The 14,434-nt window shown below is 41.4% G+C and overlaps 1 protein-coding gene across 1 annotated transcript in view; it reads right to left on the reverse strand.

The window, feature by feature from the left end:
* The window catches only part of LOC105018600 (cytosolic carboxypeptidase 4), a 150,405-nt gene that overhangs the window by 10,119 nt on the left and 125,852 nt on the right, over positions 1-14,434 (reverse strand). Inside the window, exon 23 of the mRNA XM_034288062.1 lies at positions 10,692-10,849. Within this exon, the coding sequence (XP_034143953.1) occupies positions 10,692-10,849 (158 nt within the window). The remainder of the gene's footprint in view (positions 1-10,691; positions 10,850-14,434) is intronic.

Below are 14,434 nucleotides of genomic sequence, written 5' to 3' on the forward strand. Positions count from 1 at the left end.
AGTTATAACAACCTTACTGTTTTTGTGTAAAAATTTTACTGTAATTGGTTTTATTCATCTTCTGGCAACCCTGCTGCAGTTCTCCTGCGTTACCCCCACACTAAATACTGCGTTGCTGTGTAAATATAACAAAATCTCAGTGTTATATTTTTTTGTATTTAAACATGTTGCCTGATACAATATTTCTGTTCAGAAAATTCCTCTCTATCATCCAAGGCTACTCTTAGTTGACATGATATTGTCAAATCTATAACAAAAACCATGTGAATCTAAATGAGAGAATGTAAAAGGCGAACCCATACAAATGGGCAATTGTAACTTAACCTTCCTGTGATCCAGATAGAGTAATGGGAAAAAGTAAAGACATATTGTGGAAAATTGTCTTAGTAGATTTGACACAGAAATGTAGTTTCCATTTGCTGGAAAGTAAGAACACACTAGCATCACATAAAATGGAAAACATCTGAATCAAGCACAACAATACAGGTGTAAATAATTACAAAATCATTACAGTAACTTAGGAGGGTCCAGCTGTCCATAAAGACTAGAAACATGAACTGGTTTGGTGTTGGGGGTGTGTGATAACACATGGCACCAAGATCAAAAAACCTATCTGAGGTCTTCAGAAGAAAGCTGATTGATGCCCATGAGTCTAGGAGTGGTGAGAAAACAATTTCCAAGCAATTCGAAGTACATCCTTTCACAGTCCAAAAAAATTATATACAAATGAAGACTAGACCTGCTGGCAAACTAGTTCCAACAGGTTGCCGCACCAACTTCAGCCCAAGAGATGACACATAAGAGGCTCATAAAAGTCTCTAAGAACCCCAGAGTAACATCAAGGGCTCCGCAGGCCTCTCTTGACAGAATCAATGTCGAAGTGCAGCAGTAAACTATCAGGGAGAGACTGCACAAGCCTCGCCTACACGGGAGGTCAGGGAGGACTAGGACTAGGATGACACGTGACAGATGAGTCAGAGGTGGAGGTGTTTGGCCGCAATGGAATGAAGTGAAGATTACAAACATACATGTCCACATATGCCCAAAAAAAATCTAAAAAATCCATGGGATTGTACAGTAAGTGTCTCTCATTTGGAGCACAGACACCAGTTTGTCTTTATGACCCTCATCTGGGTTCCTAATCACTGTCCCAACTAGTGTTTCTTCTCTGTCATTATTTGGTTCTCAATCCATGGTAATGTATTTTTTTTTATTATTGTAGTTTGCTGTAGTTTCTGTTTTTGTTGCTTCTAAGTTGTTTTATCCAAAGCAGTCCGTTCTCCCTGCGACTGTGTCCTGCCTCATCCCTGCTTTCTAAGTTCCAATAAGTACTTTTTAAGATGATTGAATATATTGTATGGATGTGCCAGACCATGGGTGTTCAAATGTTTATTGGTCAATACTGTAGCAGTCATATATTAAAGTTAATAAACAGTGAAATATAGCTGTAAGCGACCTTTGTCTATAGATGTCACATATGTAGTTTCATGCACATCAGTCATTAGACGTCAGAAGTATAAAAAGGTCTGTGTTTTCCACAAATTCTAAATGGCAGAAAATCCATCATGACAGGCTTTATGGGCCTCTGAGGCAAATGTGTTCTGAGGAGAGGGATCTATGCACCAAATATCATGGGGTGTAACCTTGTACAGTTAGCATTTTCAATCGCTTGTTTTGTAAATGACAAATCTATGATAAATCTACTCATTCACCCATGTAAAAAAATCAGACCAGTGGTTTGTGAGATATTACGAATGACCATTAACTGCAGGCTAATGTTGCTTATACTGTCTATTATAGAAGTTTCAATAATTTATTAGATTAGTTTTAATCGGTCAACAATTCACTGAAATGACAAAATAATGAATTTTATTAGGACATATTTTTCAAGGCTGGACCTGGAAATCTAATTGAAACCTAATGATCACATTAGGTAAATCATCGTAACACTTTGCTGTTGTAATATGTGGAGAATGTGTTTTGTCATTGTCTGGCTGAAGCAAGGCCTTCCCTTAAAAATTAATTTTCTGGGTGGCAGCATATGTTGCTCCAAAACCTGTATATATTGTTCAGCATTAATGGTATCTTCACAGATGTGCAAGTCACCCATGCCATGTGCACTAATGCATCCCCATACCATCCCAGATGTGGGCTTTTGAACTGTGTGCTGATAAGAAGCCAGATGGTCCCTCTCTTCTTTAGTCCAGAAAATGCGGCGGTCATGATTCCCAAAAAATATTTCAAATGCTTCGTCAGATGGTACAGTTTTAGCTTGCAATTGGGGATGCAGCAACATACCGTGGTCACAGACAATCATGTTCGAAAGTGTTCCTGAGCCATGCAGTGATTTCCACTTCAGAATCGTGTCTGTTTTTAATGCAGTGCTGCCTGAGGGCCCAAAGATCATGGCCATTCAATGTTGGTTTTTGGCCTTGTCCCTTGTTTACAAAGATTTCTCCAGATTCTCTGAATCTTTTAATGATACTATGTACCATAGATGATGAGGTCCCCAAACTCTTTGCAATTTTATGATGAGAAACTTTTTTCTTATTTACATTTTATGTACTGTAGGAAAGGGGGTGTACATGAAAGTGAAAAACTTGGTTTCATACCAGCTGCCAAATCACACTAGGTTTCCTACTGTATTCTCAGCACTTTCCACATTTTTACCTGACATAATACGTTATTTCAGTCCTCTTATTTAATGTACAAACCTATTAATGGTTGCTTAAAAAGTTGTTGTGGACAATTATATTAGAACAGGTGAGTACTGTGGAGGTTGTGCTGATTTGAACCTGTATATTGTGAAGGGGCGTTAGGAGGCAGGGGGCAGAGAGAGGCAAGGTGAAGCCCAGCTGTAGACATCAGCTGTGTTGGCTGTCAGAGAAAAAAACAGATCAAAACCCCACAACAATAACTGAAAAAGACATGCACTCATGAAGAGCCCAGCCTTTCTTCATCCAGTACAAACAAAGACAGCTACACACAAACACAAGTACACATACACACGTCCACACACTCACACTGTCTCTCATACACCCACACAAAACGCATAATAAAAACCTTTTTAAAGGAAGAAGGCTTGAATTGCTTTGGGGGAATAAGGGGAGTATGGCACTGTAGATTAACTTTTAACCTTTCCCACTGCAAGAAATGGTAAAAACAGAAGGAGGAACTGAAACCCAAATACGTATCACTTCCAAGAGCACAAAGCACTCCCAGGTGCATGTACATACAGTGGGGAGAACAAGAATTTGATAAATTGCCGATTTTGCAGGTTTTCCTACTTACAAAGCATGTAGAGGTCTGTAATTTTTATCATAGGCAGACTTCAACTGTGAGAGATGAAATCTAAAACAAAAATCCAGAAAATCACATTGTATGATTTTTAAATAATTAATTTGCATTTTATTGCATGACATAAGTATTTGATCGCCTACCAACCAGTAAGAATTCAGGCTCTCACAGACCTGTTAGTTTTTCTTTAAGAAGCCCTCCTGTTCTCCACTCATTACCTGTATTAACTGCACCTGTTTGAACTCATTACCTGTATTAAAGACACCTGTCCACACACTCAATCAAACAGACTCCAACCTCTCCACAATGGCCAAGACCAGAAAGCTGTGTAAGTACATCAGGGATAAAATTGTAGACCAGCACAAGGCTGGGATGGGCTACAGGACAATAAGCAAGCAGCTTGGTGAGAAGGCAACAACTTTTGGCGCAATTATTAGAAAATGGAAGAAGTTCAAGATGACGGTCAGGGTCATGATCTCCCTCGGTCTGGTGCTCCATGCAAGATCTCACCTCGTGGGGCATCAATGATCATGAGGAAGGTGAGGGATCAGCCCAGAACTACATGGCAGGACATGGTCAATGACCTGAAGAGAGCTGGGACCACAGTCTCAAAGAAAACCATTAGTAACACACTACGCCGTCATGGATTAAAATCCTGCAGTGCACGCAAGGTCCCCCTCCACAAGCCAGCGCATGTCCAGGCCCATCTGAAGTTTGCCATTGACCATTTGGATGATCCAGAGGAGGAATGGGAGAAGGTCATGTGGTCTGATGAGACAAAAATAGAGCTTTTTGGTCTAAACTCCACTCGCCGTGTTTGGAGGAAGAAGATGGATGAGTACAACCCCAAGAACACCATCTCAAACGTGAAGCATGGAGGTAGAAACATCATTCTTTGGGGATGCTTTTCTGCAAAGGGGACTGGACGACTGCACCGTATTGAGGGGAGGATGGATGGGGCCATGTATCGCGAGATCTTGGCCAACAACCTCCTTCCCTCAGTAAGAGCACTGAAGATAGGTCGTGGCTGGGTCTTCCAGCATGACAATGACCCGAAACACACAGCCAGGGCAACTAAGGAGTGGCTCCGTAAGAAGCATCTCAAGGTCCTGGAGTGGCCTAGCCAGTCTCCAGACTTGAACCCAATAGAAATTCTTTGGAGGGAGCTGAAAGTCCATATTGCCCAGCGACAGCCCAGAAACCTGAAGGATCTGGAGAAGGTCTGTATGGAGGAGTGGGCCAAAATCCCTGCTGCAGTGTGTGCAAACCTGGTCAAGAACTACAGGAAACATATGATCTCTGTAATTGCAAACAAAGGTTTCTGTACCAAATATTAAGTTCTGCTTTTCTGATGTATCAAATACTTAAGTCATGCAATGAAATGCAAATGTATTACTTAAAAATCATACAATTTGATTTTCTGGATTTTTGTTTTACATTCCGTCACTCACAGTTGAAGAGTACCTATGATAAAAATGTGTGAGACGTGAGAAAACCTGCAAATTCGGCAGTGTATCAAATACTTGTTCTCCATACTGTATGTGGCTCAGTCAGAAAATAACAGCACATATAAAAGCAGTGTACTGCTCTTGGCCAATGGTATTGGTTAGTAGAAATGCACATTTCGAAGACCTAGTAAAAGACCCACCCCTCTCTTGCTTGCAGAATGAATTTTCACTTACAAACCTCGGAATACAGAACTTGTCCACATCGTAAACATCAAAATTCAGAGAGCGCGCAAAGACTGATCCACGTGTGCATTTTAGCCTCACAGCAAAAAACTTTGTTGCGGTATAGGCTTTTATTATAAATTTGAAAATAAAATGTGCTTGATGTCACTCACAGTTGAAGAGTATCTATGATAAAAATGACAGACTTCTACATGCTTTATAAGTGGGAAAACCTGCCTAATCGGCAGTGTATCAAATACTTGTTTTCCCCACTGTATTCGATTAATTTATAAAAGCAGTGGAAAGCGTGGGCATTAGCAAGAGAAAATATTCAGGAATGTGACCGAATAACAATGCAACCTTCTTGTGCCTTCAACAACATATTTTACAATAATAATGTTGATGTAAGATATGTTGAGTAAAAGGGCAACACAGAGGAACAGTGGTCTTCCTGTTCTACCACAACTGATACTGCTCCAGGGAAGGAATAACTAACATCTCAGAACTAGATTCTACTTTTTCACATAAAAAAGAAAAAGACAGAACAAGTAAGAGCAATAAATTGGATAATCCCGACCAAATGACAAAACAACAAAAAATGTCCACAAAAGGAATTTAATTACAGTTCTTAAAAATCAATAGTATGGCTTTAACCATTTTATTTCATGACATAAATCGTGGCAGTAAGTGAATCTAAAACTTGTGGGTGTCCAAAAAAAACCTCAAACAAACGTGGAAAAAAATGAAAAAGAAGAGCACCACTCCAAAATATATAAAAATCTCCTTCAGACTCAAATTGAAAATACTGGATATCCAACAAAATGTACTTGGTTTTTCTTTTAATCCAAACTCAGATGGACGTGATTATAGCGAGACAGTGAAGCCAGTATTTCAATGGTGTGTGGGTGCGCGCTGCGTTTGATTAAGTGGCCAAGACCGATCCTTACCAGGCAATACCTGGGCCATATTATTTAAGGTACTCGTGCTGTCTTTGAAAGTGGATCCACTATTACATTCTTCAGAGTGCTTCATCATACAGTAGCATGTGATCATGAACACACATTTAAAACTCTACAAAGAACCGTTGCACACCACCACACACTTTTTTTCATTGATCCAATCTAGGCCTGTTTGATTGCGTTTCTCATGGTCTACTCTCAGGGGCTCTTCCAGCCGGCTGGGCTGTGTGTGTGTGTGTGTGTGTGTGTGTGTGAGGGTGAGAGAGCGAGAGAGACAGAGAAAGAGAGAGAATGGAAGAAAGAGAATATTGTATGGTGGATTATTTTACAAAACCCTCCAAAGCGGCTTTGTGGGTAAGGCATATGCCATCATGAAATCTACATATTTACTCAATGTAGCAATGTCTACATCAATCAAATGGACAATGCTAATAATGCTATTTCCAGGCTGGGACAGAGGTGAATAATGGCTTGTATTAAATTAAATATAATGTACACCGATCAGCCATAACATTATGATCATTGACAGGTGAAGTGAATAACACTGATAATGTTGTTTTCATGGCACCTGTCAGTGGGTGGGATATATTAGGCAGCAGGTAAACATTCTGTCCTCAAAGTTGATGTGTTAGAAGCAGGATAAATAAACAAGCGTAAAGATCTGGGCAAATTTGACAAGGCGCAAATTGTGATGGCTAGACGACTGGGTCAGAAATTCTCCAAAACTGCAGCCCTTGTTTGGTGTTCCCGGTCTGCAGTGGTCAGTACCTATCAAAAGTGGTCCTAGGAAGGAAAAGCAGTGAACTGGCGACAGGGTCATTGGCGGCCAAGGAGCATTGATGCACGTGTGGAGCGAAGGCTGAACCGTGTGGTCCAATCCAACAGACGAGCTGCTGTAGCTCAAATTTCTGAAAACGTTAATTCTGGTACTGATAGAAAGGTGTCAGAACCCACAGTGCATCGCAGGTTATTGTGTATGGGGCTGTGAAGCCGCAGACCCGTCAGGGTGCCCATGCTGACCCCTGTACCACTGCCGAAAGCGCCTACAATGGGCACGTGAGCATCACAACTGGACCACGGAGCAATGGAAGCAGGTTGCCTGGTCTGATTATTCATGTTTTCTTTTACATCACGTGGATGGCCGGGTGCGTGTGCGTTGCTTACCTGAAGAACACCTGGTACCAGGATGCACTATGGGATGGAGGCAAGTCAGAGGAGGCTGTGTAGTGCTTTGGGCAATGTTCGGCTGGGAAACCTTGGGTCCTGCCATTCATGTGGATGTTACTTTGACACATACCACCTACCTGAGCATTGTTGCAGACCATGTGCACCCTTTCATGGCAACGGTATTCCCTGATGGCATTGGCCTCTTTCAGCAGGATAATGCTTCCTGCCACAAAGCAAAAATGGTTCAGGAAGGGTTTGAGGAACACAACAACGAGTTCAAGGTGTCGATTTGGCCTCCAAATTCCCCAGATCTCAATCCAGTCGAGCATCTGTGGGATGTGCTGGACAAACAAGTCCGATCCACGGAGGCCCCACCTCGCAACTTACAGGGCTTAAAGGATCTGCTGCTAACGTCTTGGAGCCAGATACCACAGCACACATTCAGAGGTCTAGTGGAGTCCATGCCTCGAAAGGGTCAGGGCTGTTTTAGCTGCAAAAATTTGGCAGGTGGTCATACTTATGGCTGATCGGTGTGTGTGGGTATATATAAAGCTCCGGAAAAAGTTAAGAGACCATTGCACCTTTTTCTTTCCTTTCCAAAAAAGGTTGAAAAGGAAGGTTTTGAGTGAGGAACAGAAGGGTTAAAATTAAGAGACCACTGCAAATTGAATGTTTCTGTTGCTCATTCATAACACAGATTTTTAATCAAAGCTTTCATGCGTCTTGGCATGCTCTCCACCATTGCTGTGACTTTATGCCACTCCTGGCACAAATAATAGCTTGGCATTTTTTGATAGCTTGTGACCATCCATCTTCTTCTTGATCAAATTCCAATGGGTTCAGGTCTGGAGATTGGGCTGGTTATGACAGGGTCTTGATCTGGTGGTCCTCCATCCACACCTTGATTGACCTGGCTGTGTGGCATGGAGCATTGTCCTGCTGGAAAAAACAATTCTCAGAGTTGGGGAACAATGTCAGAGCAGAAAAAAGCAGGTGTTATTCCAGGATAACCTTGTACTTGGCTTGATTCATGCATCCTTCACAAAGACAAATCTGCCGAATTCCAGCCTTGCTGAAGCATCTCCAGATCATCATCGATCCTCCACCAAATTTCACAATGGGTACCAGACATTGTGGCTTGTAGGCCTCTCCAGGTCTCTGTCTAACCATTAGACAACGAGGGTTTGGGCAAAGCTGAAAATCTGACTCATCAGAGAAGATGAATTTACTCCATTCCCCTACGTTCCAATCCTTATGGTCTTTTGAAAACTTCAGCTTGGCTCTTCTTTGCTTCTCATTGATGAAGGGCTTTTCACAAATTCAGCCCTGCTCCTGCAGTGAGCAACCTGATGCTCACTGCCAGTAAAGCCAGAATTGAACCCTTCTTTTCCTGACTTAAAGCTTTTCTTTTCAACTCTTTTGTCATGCTGAATAGTCATTTCTCTATTCAAATTACCTTTGACGTACTACTTGCATTGTTTTTGCCATCCAGCTGGTTCTATTGCAAGAGGATAGTGATGACCACACCAGTGGCTTTTATATGTTTCGTCGTTAAATAAGATTTGGTTCAGGTAATCACCTAATCAGCACCTCATTATATAAAGTAATAAAGTAAAATGAGGTGTGCCTGTGTTGGAATTTAACAGACACTGGAATGGAATGATTGCCATACATGTATAGATGTTGATTTAAGAACAATTAGGAGTGGTGTGTGTGTGTGTGTGTGTGTGTGTATATATATATATATATATATATATATATACACCATACTAATACTGTGTTTGAACCCCTTTCGCTTTCAGAACTGCCTTAATTCTACGTGGCATTGATTCAACAAGGTGCTGAAAGCATTCTTTAGAAATGTTGGCCCATATTGATAGGATAGCATCTTGCAGTTAAAGGAGATTTGTGGGATGCACATCCAGGGCACGAAGCTCCCGTTCCACCACATCCCAAAGATGCTCTATTGGGTTGAGATCTGGTGACTGTGGGGGGCATTTCTGTACAGTGAACTCATTGTCATGTTCAAGAAACCAATTTGAAATGATTCAAGCTTTGTGACATAGTGCATTATCCTGCTGGAAGTAGCCATCAGAGGATGGGTACATGGTGGTCATAAAGGGATGGACATGGTCAGAAACAATGCTCAGGTAGGCCGTGGCATTTAAACGATGCCCATTTGGCACTAAGGGGTCTAAAATGTGCCAAGAAAACATCCCCCACACCATTACACCACCACCACCAGCCTGCAGTGGTAACAAGGCATGATGGATCCATGTTCTCATTCTGTTTACGCCACATTCTGACTCTACCATCTGAATGTGTCAACAGAAATCGAGACTCATCAGACCAGGCAACATTCTTCCAGTCTACAACTGTCCAATTTTGGTGAGCTCATGCAAATTGTAGCTTATTTTTCCTATTTGTAGTGGAGATGAGTGGTACCCGGTGGGGTCTTCTGCTGTTATAGCCCATCCGCCTCAAGGTTGTGCGTGTTGTGGCTTCACAAATGCTTTGCTGCATACCTCGGTTGTAACAAGTGGTTATTTCAATCAAAGTTGCTCTTCAATCAGCTTGAATCAGTCTACCCATTCTCCTCTGACCTCTAGCATCAACAAGGCATTTTCGCCCACAGGACTGCCGCATACTGGATGTTTTTCCCTTTTCACACCATTCTTTGTAAACCCTAGAAATGGTTGTGCATGAAAATCCCAGTAACTGAGCAGATTGTGAAATACTCAGACCGGCCCGTCTGGCACCAACAACCATGCCATGCTCAAAATTGCTTAAATCACCTTTCCCATTCTGACATTCAGTTTGGAGTTCAGGAGATTGTCTTGACCAGGACCACACCCCTAAATGCATTGAAGCAACTGCCATGTGATTGGTTGATTAGATAATTGCATTAATGAGAAATTGAACAGGTGTTCCTAATAATCCTTTAGGTGTGTGTATATATTCCCTCAGTAATTATTAGGACAGTTAAGCTTTGTTTTTTCTTTTTGTTATATTTGAAATCAAACAATTTCTACAAGTTTAAAATATAGATTCACTGCTATTAATTTGTGGTATTTGTGTCCATATTGGTTTGACCATTAATAACATTTAAAGGTTTTGGGTAAATTGACTTGACAGGTGTTTCTGGTTCATCAGTTGCCCTCCGTCACATCTGATTAACCAAGAGATCTGTCGATGTCCAGTCTTGATTTTTGTCTTTGTGTTTGGTGTCTGCTATTGGTTTATTTAAAAATGAGGACCAAAGAGTTAACATTATTACATTACATAATGGGCCTTGAAAGAATATGTAAAGTATGAGCCTTGAAAAAACACCTAGAGTATGAGCCTTGGTGGAATACCTAGAGTATGGGCCTTGGTGAAAGACCTAAAGTATTGGCCTTGAAAAAACACCTAGAGTATGGGCCTTGGTGGAATACCTAGAGTATGGGCCTTGGTGAAAGACCTAAAGTATGGGCTTTGATAAAAGACCTAGAGTGTGGGCCTTTATATTAAACCTAGAATATGAGCCTTGGTGAAAGACCTCAAGTATGGGCCTTGGTGAAGAATTAGAGTGCGAGGTGTGGTAATAAAAATGACTTACTTGTGGGAATTGTGATCCAGGAAGATGTGATCCAGTTCCAGGGCTGGATGGCACATGACTCTTGTCTTATAGGGTGTGGTGCCTCTCCTCAAGGAGAGCAGCGACTGACAGAATTTCGACCCCATCTCCTCCAACTCCCTCGTACCTGTCTGCAGGCCCTGAAACACACAGGATGAGAAACAGAACCATTGGCATTAAGAACTTTGATTTGTCTTGTCTAAGGAAGTTGTTAGTCATTAGCAATATATGAGATAAATAGGCTACCCATTACTGCAGACAAAGTAGAACAAATCAATCAATATTAACCTAATATTTTCCCGTCTGACCAGTAGAATTGCTGCTGCTATATACATTAGTCTGGTAACTAAGCGTTAATAGTCATGAAAAAGGCCATTTTATGTAGCCTAAAGTCCATACCCAATTAGTGTGTTGTGTAGAAATCCTAATAATTTGTATAATACAAAAGCAGCAACTGTTATAGAGAAATAGCCTATAAAATACATCATTTTTTACATCTGTGATCTTCTCATTAACCCATAAGTCTGTATGTAAAGGACCAGCACCTTCAAGACATTAGCTTTTGTATGTTTTGCCTGAGAATTTCATAATGTTCTAATGATAGCAAATAATTGCTCGACAGGCAACCGTACCTGCTTACTGAACCGTGTTATTAGCACATGCACATTAGAAGCTAGTCCAAAGGGACATGGTTATTCAAATCAACAAGCTGGTGACACATGACATGATGACGAAACAGGCTCAGTGAGGCTGGCTGGTGCTGATCGGCCTGAAATGGACGTGCATCCAATAAGCCTTATAAGCCGTACAGCTTCTGCGAGGGACTGAAAAGGGTTTCAGAATCAGATGCTCTGCATGCAGTCTCCTCAGCGCAGGTGTGATGTTTTCATCCACAATCGCCTTAATGGCAAAACAAATAGTGTAGCAATTTTCCAGATGACTCTCCTCCTCTTTAATCCTGTGTTTAGGCCATGCTTTCATTCCTTCCATCCAATATCCTTTTTTCCTCCCTCTGTAGGACCCATGTCACAGCAGATAAGTGGAATGCTTGTTCTGTGCACCGCATGAACAATGAGGCCGCATTCAGAACCACAGAGGTGGGTGCTAGGCCCGAGAGGAGAAAGTTATGACACAAGGAAGTGTGTGCATTTGTGTGTGTGTGTGATTATGCATGCAGATGTGTGTATTGTATTTGTATGTTTGCATGTATGTGCCCACCACACCCCTTAAAAAACACCATACATGGCACCAATAGGATTTGTGCCTAGAATGCAGACCAAGCCTGTAAAAACGAGTGGTACATAGTGTGCAAGGGATAGCTGTTCAATAATTTAGAGTGCAGAAGAGGTTTACATGTGCAGAATGCATAAGCCCTAGCTGTTTGCTTGGGAAGGAAAATCAATTCTTCCCCTGTTTGCATTGTGGAGGCAACATTGACCATTTCAATTGCTGACTTGCTTCAGCTCTGCAGCTCCTCAAAATGTCAAACTGTTTGGCACCAGGATATGTCACGTAATTAAAATGCTTTTCCTTTTCTCGTTTAGGCTCATTTAAACATGGTATTTCGAGAGAGACCACGGATATGTTTAATGGAAAGGTATGAACGCTAATTAGCGATTTCTGGAACTGATGTTAAAGCTAATCAAAGGAACAAAGTATCTAAAACATCTGTGAGCACAGACTGCTCCCCAAATGACTAAGGGCATTCTCTATCTGAATATATGAGCAATGACAATACCGAACATGAATTGTATTGGACAGAGCAATATGAAAAACCCAGGAAGTTCCCAACAAACTGAGTGTCTGGATATAATGAATGATTAAAAAATAACCCATGAGGTGTCAAGTGTCAACTAAATCAAGGGAGGAAAAAGACACGAGAGACGGCAACACTGTTTGGACCACTGGCTCCCTCTAGCCCCTTCTAGAACAACTGCAGGGTCTTATATTTAACTAATGGCTCTCATAGCCCTTAGAAGCCATTTGAAACATTTATTATCAACCAGGTGTCTCATAATCTAGTTGAGACTGTTGCCCAGGGACTATACTAAAATAATACAACAGGATTTATTATGCAGTCTTCAAACTTGGCCATATCTGTCCTTGATACAGCAGGTAGTTGTATCTGTCCTACCGCATGATACAGCCTGGTGCAAACCATTTACACACACACACACACACACACACACCATGATATAACTGCTATGTTCCTCTTTCAAAATAAAACCTGTCACAAAGGGCAGATCGTGGAGATAATAAGACAATCTGGAACTGTGCCTGTATTTGATTATTTCTTGTGGACTCCCGCCACAGGATCAGAGAGATCTCAGGTGATGGGGCAGGGAACCATCAAATGTCTATGTTCCATGTTTGGAAGGCCGATTCGTACAGCACGTGTGAAGATTCAAGCAGGCATTACGGTGAAAGCCATAATACTGTATGAAGGTGAAGACGGCACCAGATCTCTAGTGCAGCCATTTCAGACTCCAGGGTTTCCCGACTTGTTCTGAGGAGCTCGTCAATGTGTCCTGGCTACTAACGTAGGTGAAGGCCTCCACCAATCCCCTCCTACCTGTACAGACTGGGCCTTAACAATGTCCTAGCTACTGAGTGGAAATAACAACTGCCTGATGAACAAGTTAACAGGTCAGGACAACAGTCCACAAACGCACGCAACACTGGCTGGCTAAAAGGCAGACCCCTGCACATACGTGCACATGAGCGCACACACAATCACACAGACAGACATACGCACGCGCACACGCACTTCCGCCAACACGTATGGGGCGTAGGAGGATTCTGTCTGGGATCTGACATTTCCTCAATCTTTTAAAAGGCTCTGTCATCATGACTTCCATTTGATATTAGATCCTGATGAATATTGGATGGATTCTGACTACTTCAGTGAAAGACTGACCTTCAGAAAAGATATTCTGTGGTCAGTGCCCTGGTGTTTGAAGTTGAAGTTGATGCGCTGGCTCCCTTGTCCTGCAATTCGGGTCCCAATAGGAACGCCAGGTTTAGGGATGTTTGATAAAAAACCTTATGGTTGAGTCAGTGCATTTACAGTTATGAAACAAAACAAAAAATGTTTTGGGGCACCTAGACACTCTGACAAACATTTATGTTAAAAAATAAAAGCCAATTAAAGAAATGCAAGATTTCGGTAATTAAGCAGTTATTCTACTTGCACAGACTCAGAAGTACTAGTGTTTAAATTTTTTGTCTGTGTGCATTATGAATAATGTTTGCATAGCAAATGCTAATGTACCTGAAGACATCCAATCATTGGGCTAGTGCTAGTTGCATTTTCAGGTGAAACTGCCTCTGACTTCATGTTGGATAGAGATGCATAAAAATGGTACCCCACACGTTCATCTGAATCCTTAGGCTCCCTCAAAGCCATGTAAATTAAATAAGCACATATATATCCTCTTCTTAAGTTTAGGACCATATTTATAATAAAGTACCATAAAGGAATTGCAGCCAATAGTTTTTCAGGAAGAAGAAAACTACAAATTGAAAATATCTTCAGTTTTCCTCTGTACTCGTTTGTCTAAATTCATGTGTTTTCCTGGGAAAAATTAGACTTTTTCCCAGGAGATAGTCTGCAGACATTCTACCTCTCCAGCTAGAATTGCAAAACTACGTTGATTAGAGGTAGAATCTTTGCGTTGCAAATGAGATTCTTTTAAAGATTTCCCTTATTTGTGCACAGAAAATCT

The sequence above is a fragment of the Esox lucius genome, chromosome 19 (assembly GCF_011004845.1).
Source record: "Esox lucius isolate fEsoLuc1 chromosome 19, fEsoLuc1.pri, whole genome shotgun sequence".
NCBI classification, from domain to species: Eukaryota; Metazoa; Chordata; class Actinopteri; order Esociformes; family Esocidae; genus Esox; species Esox lucius.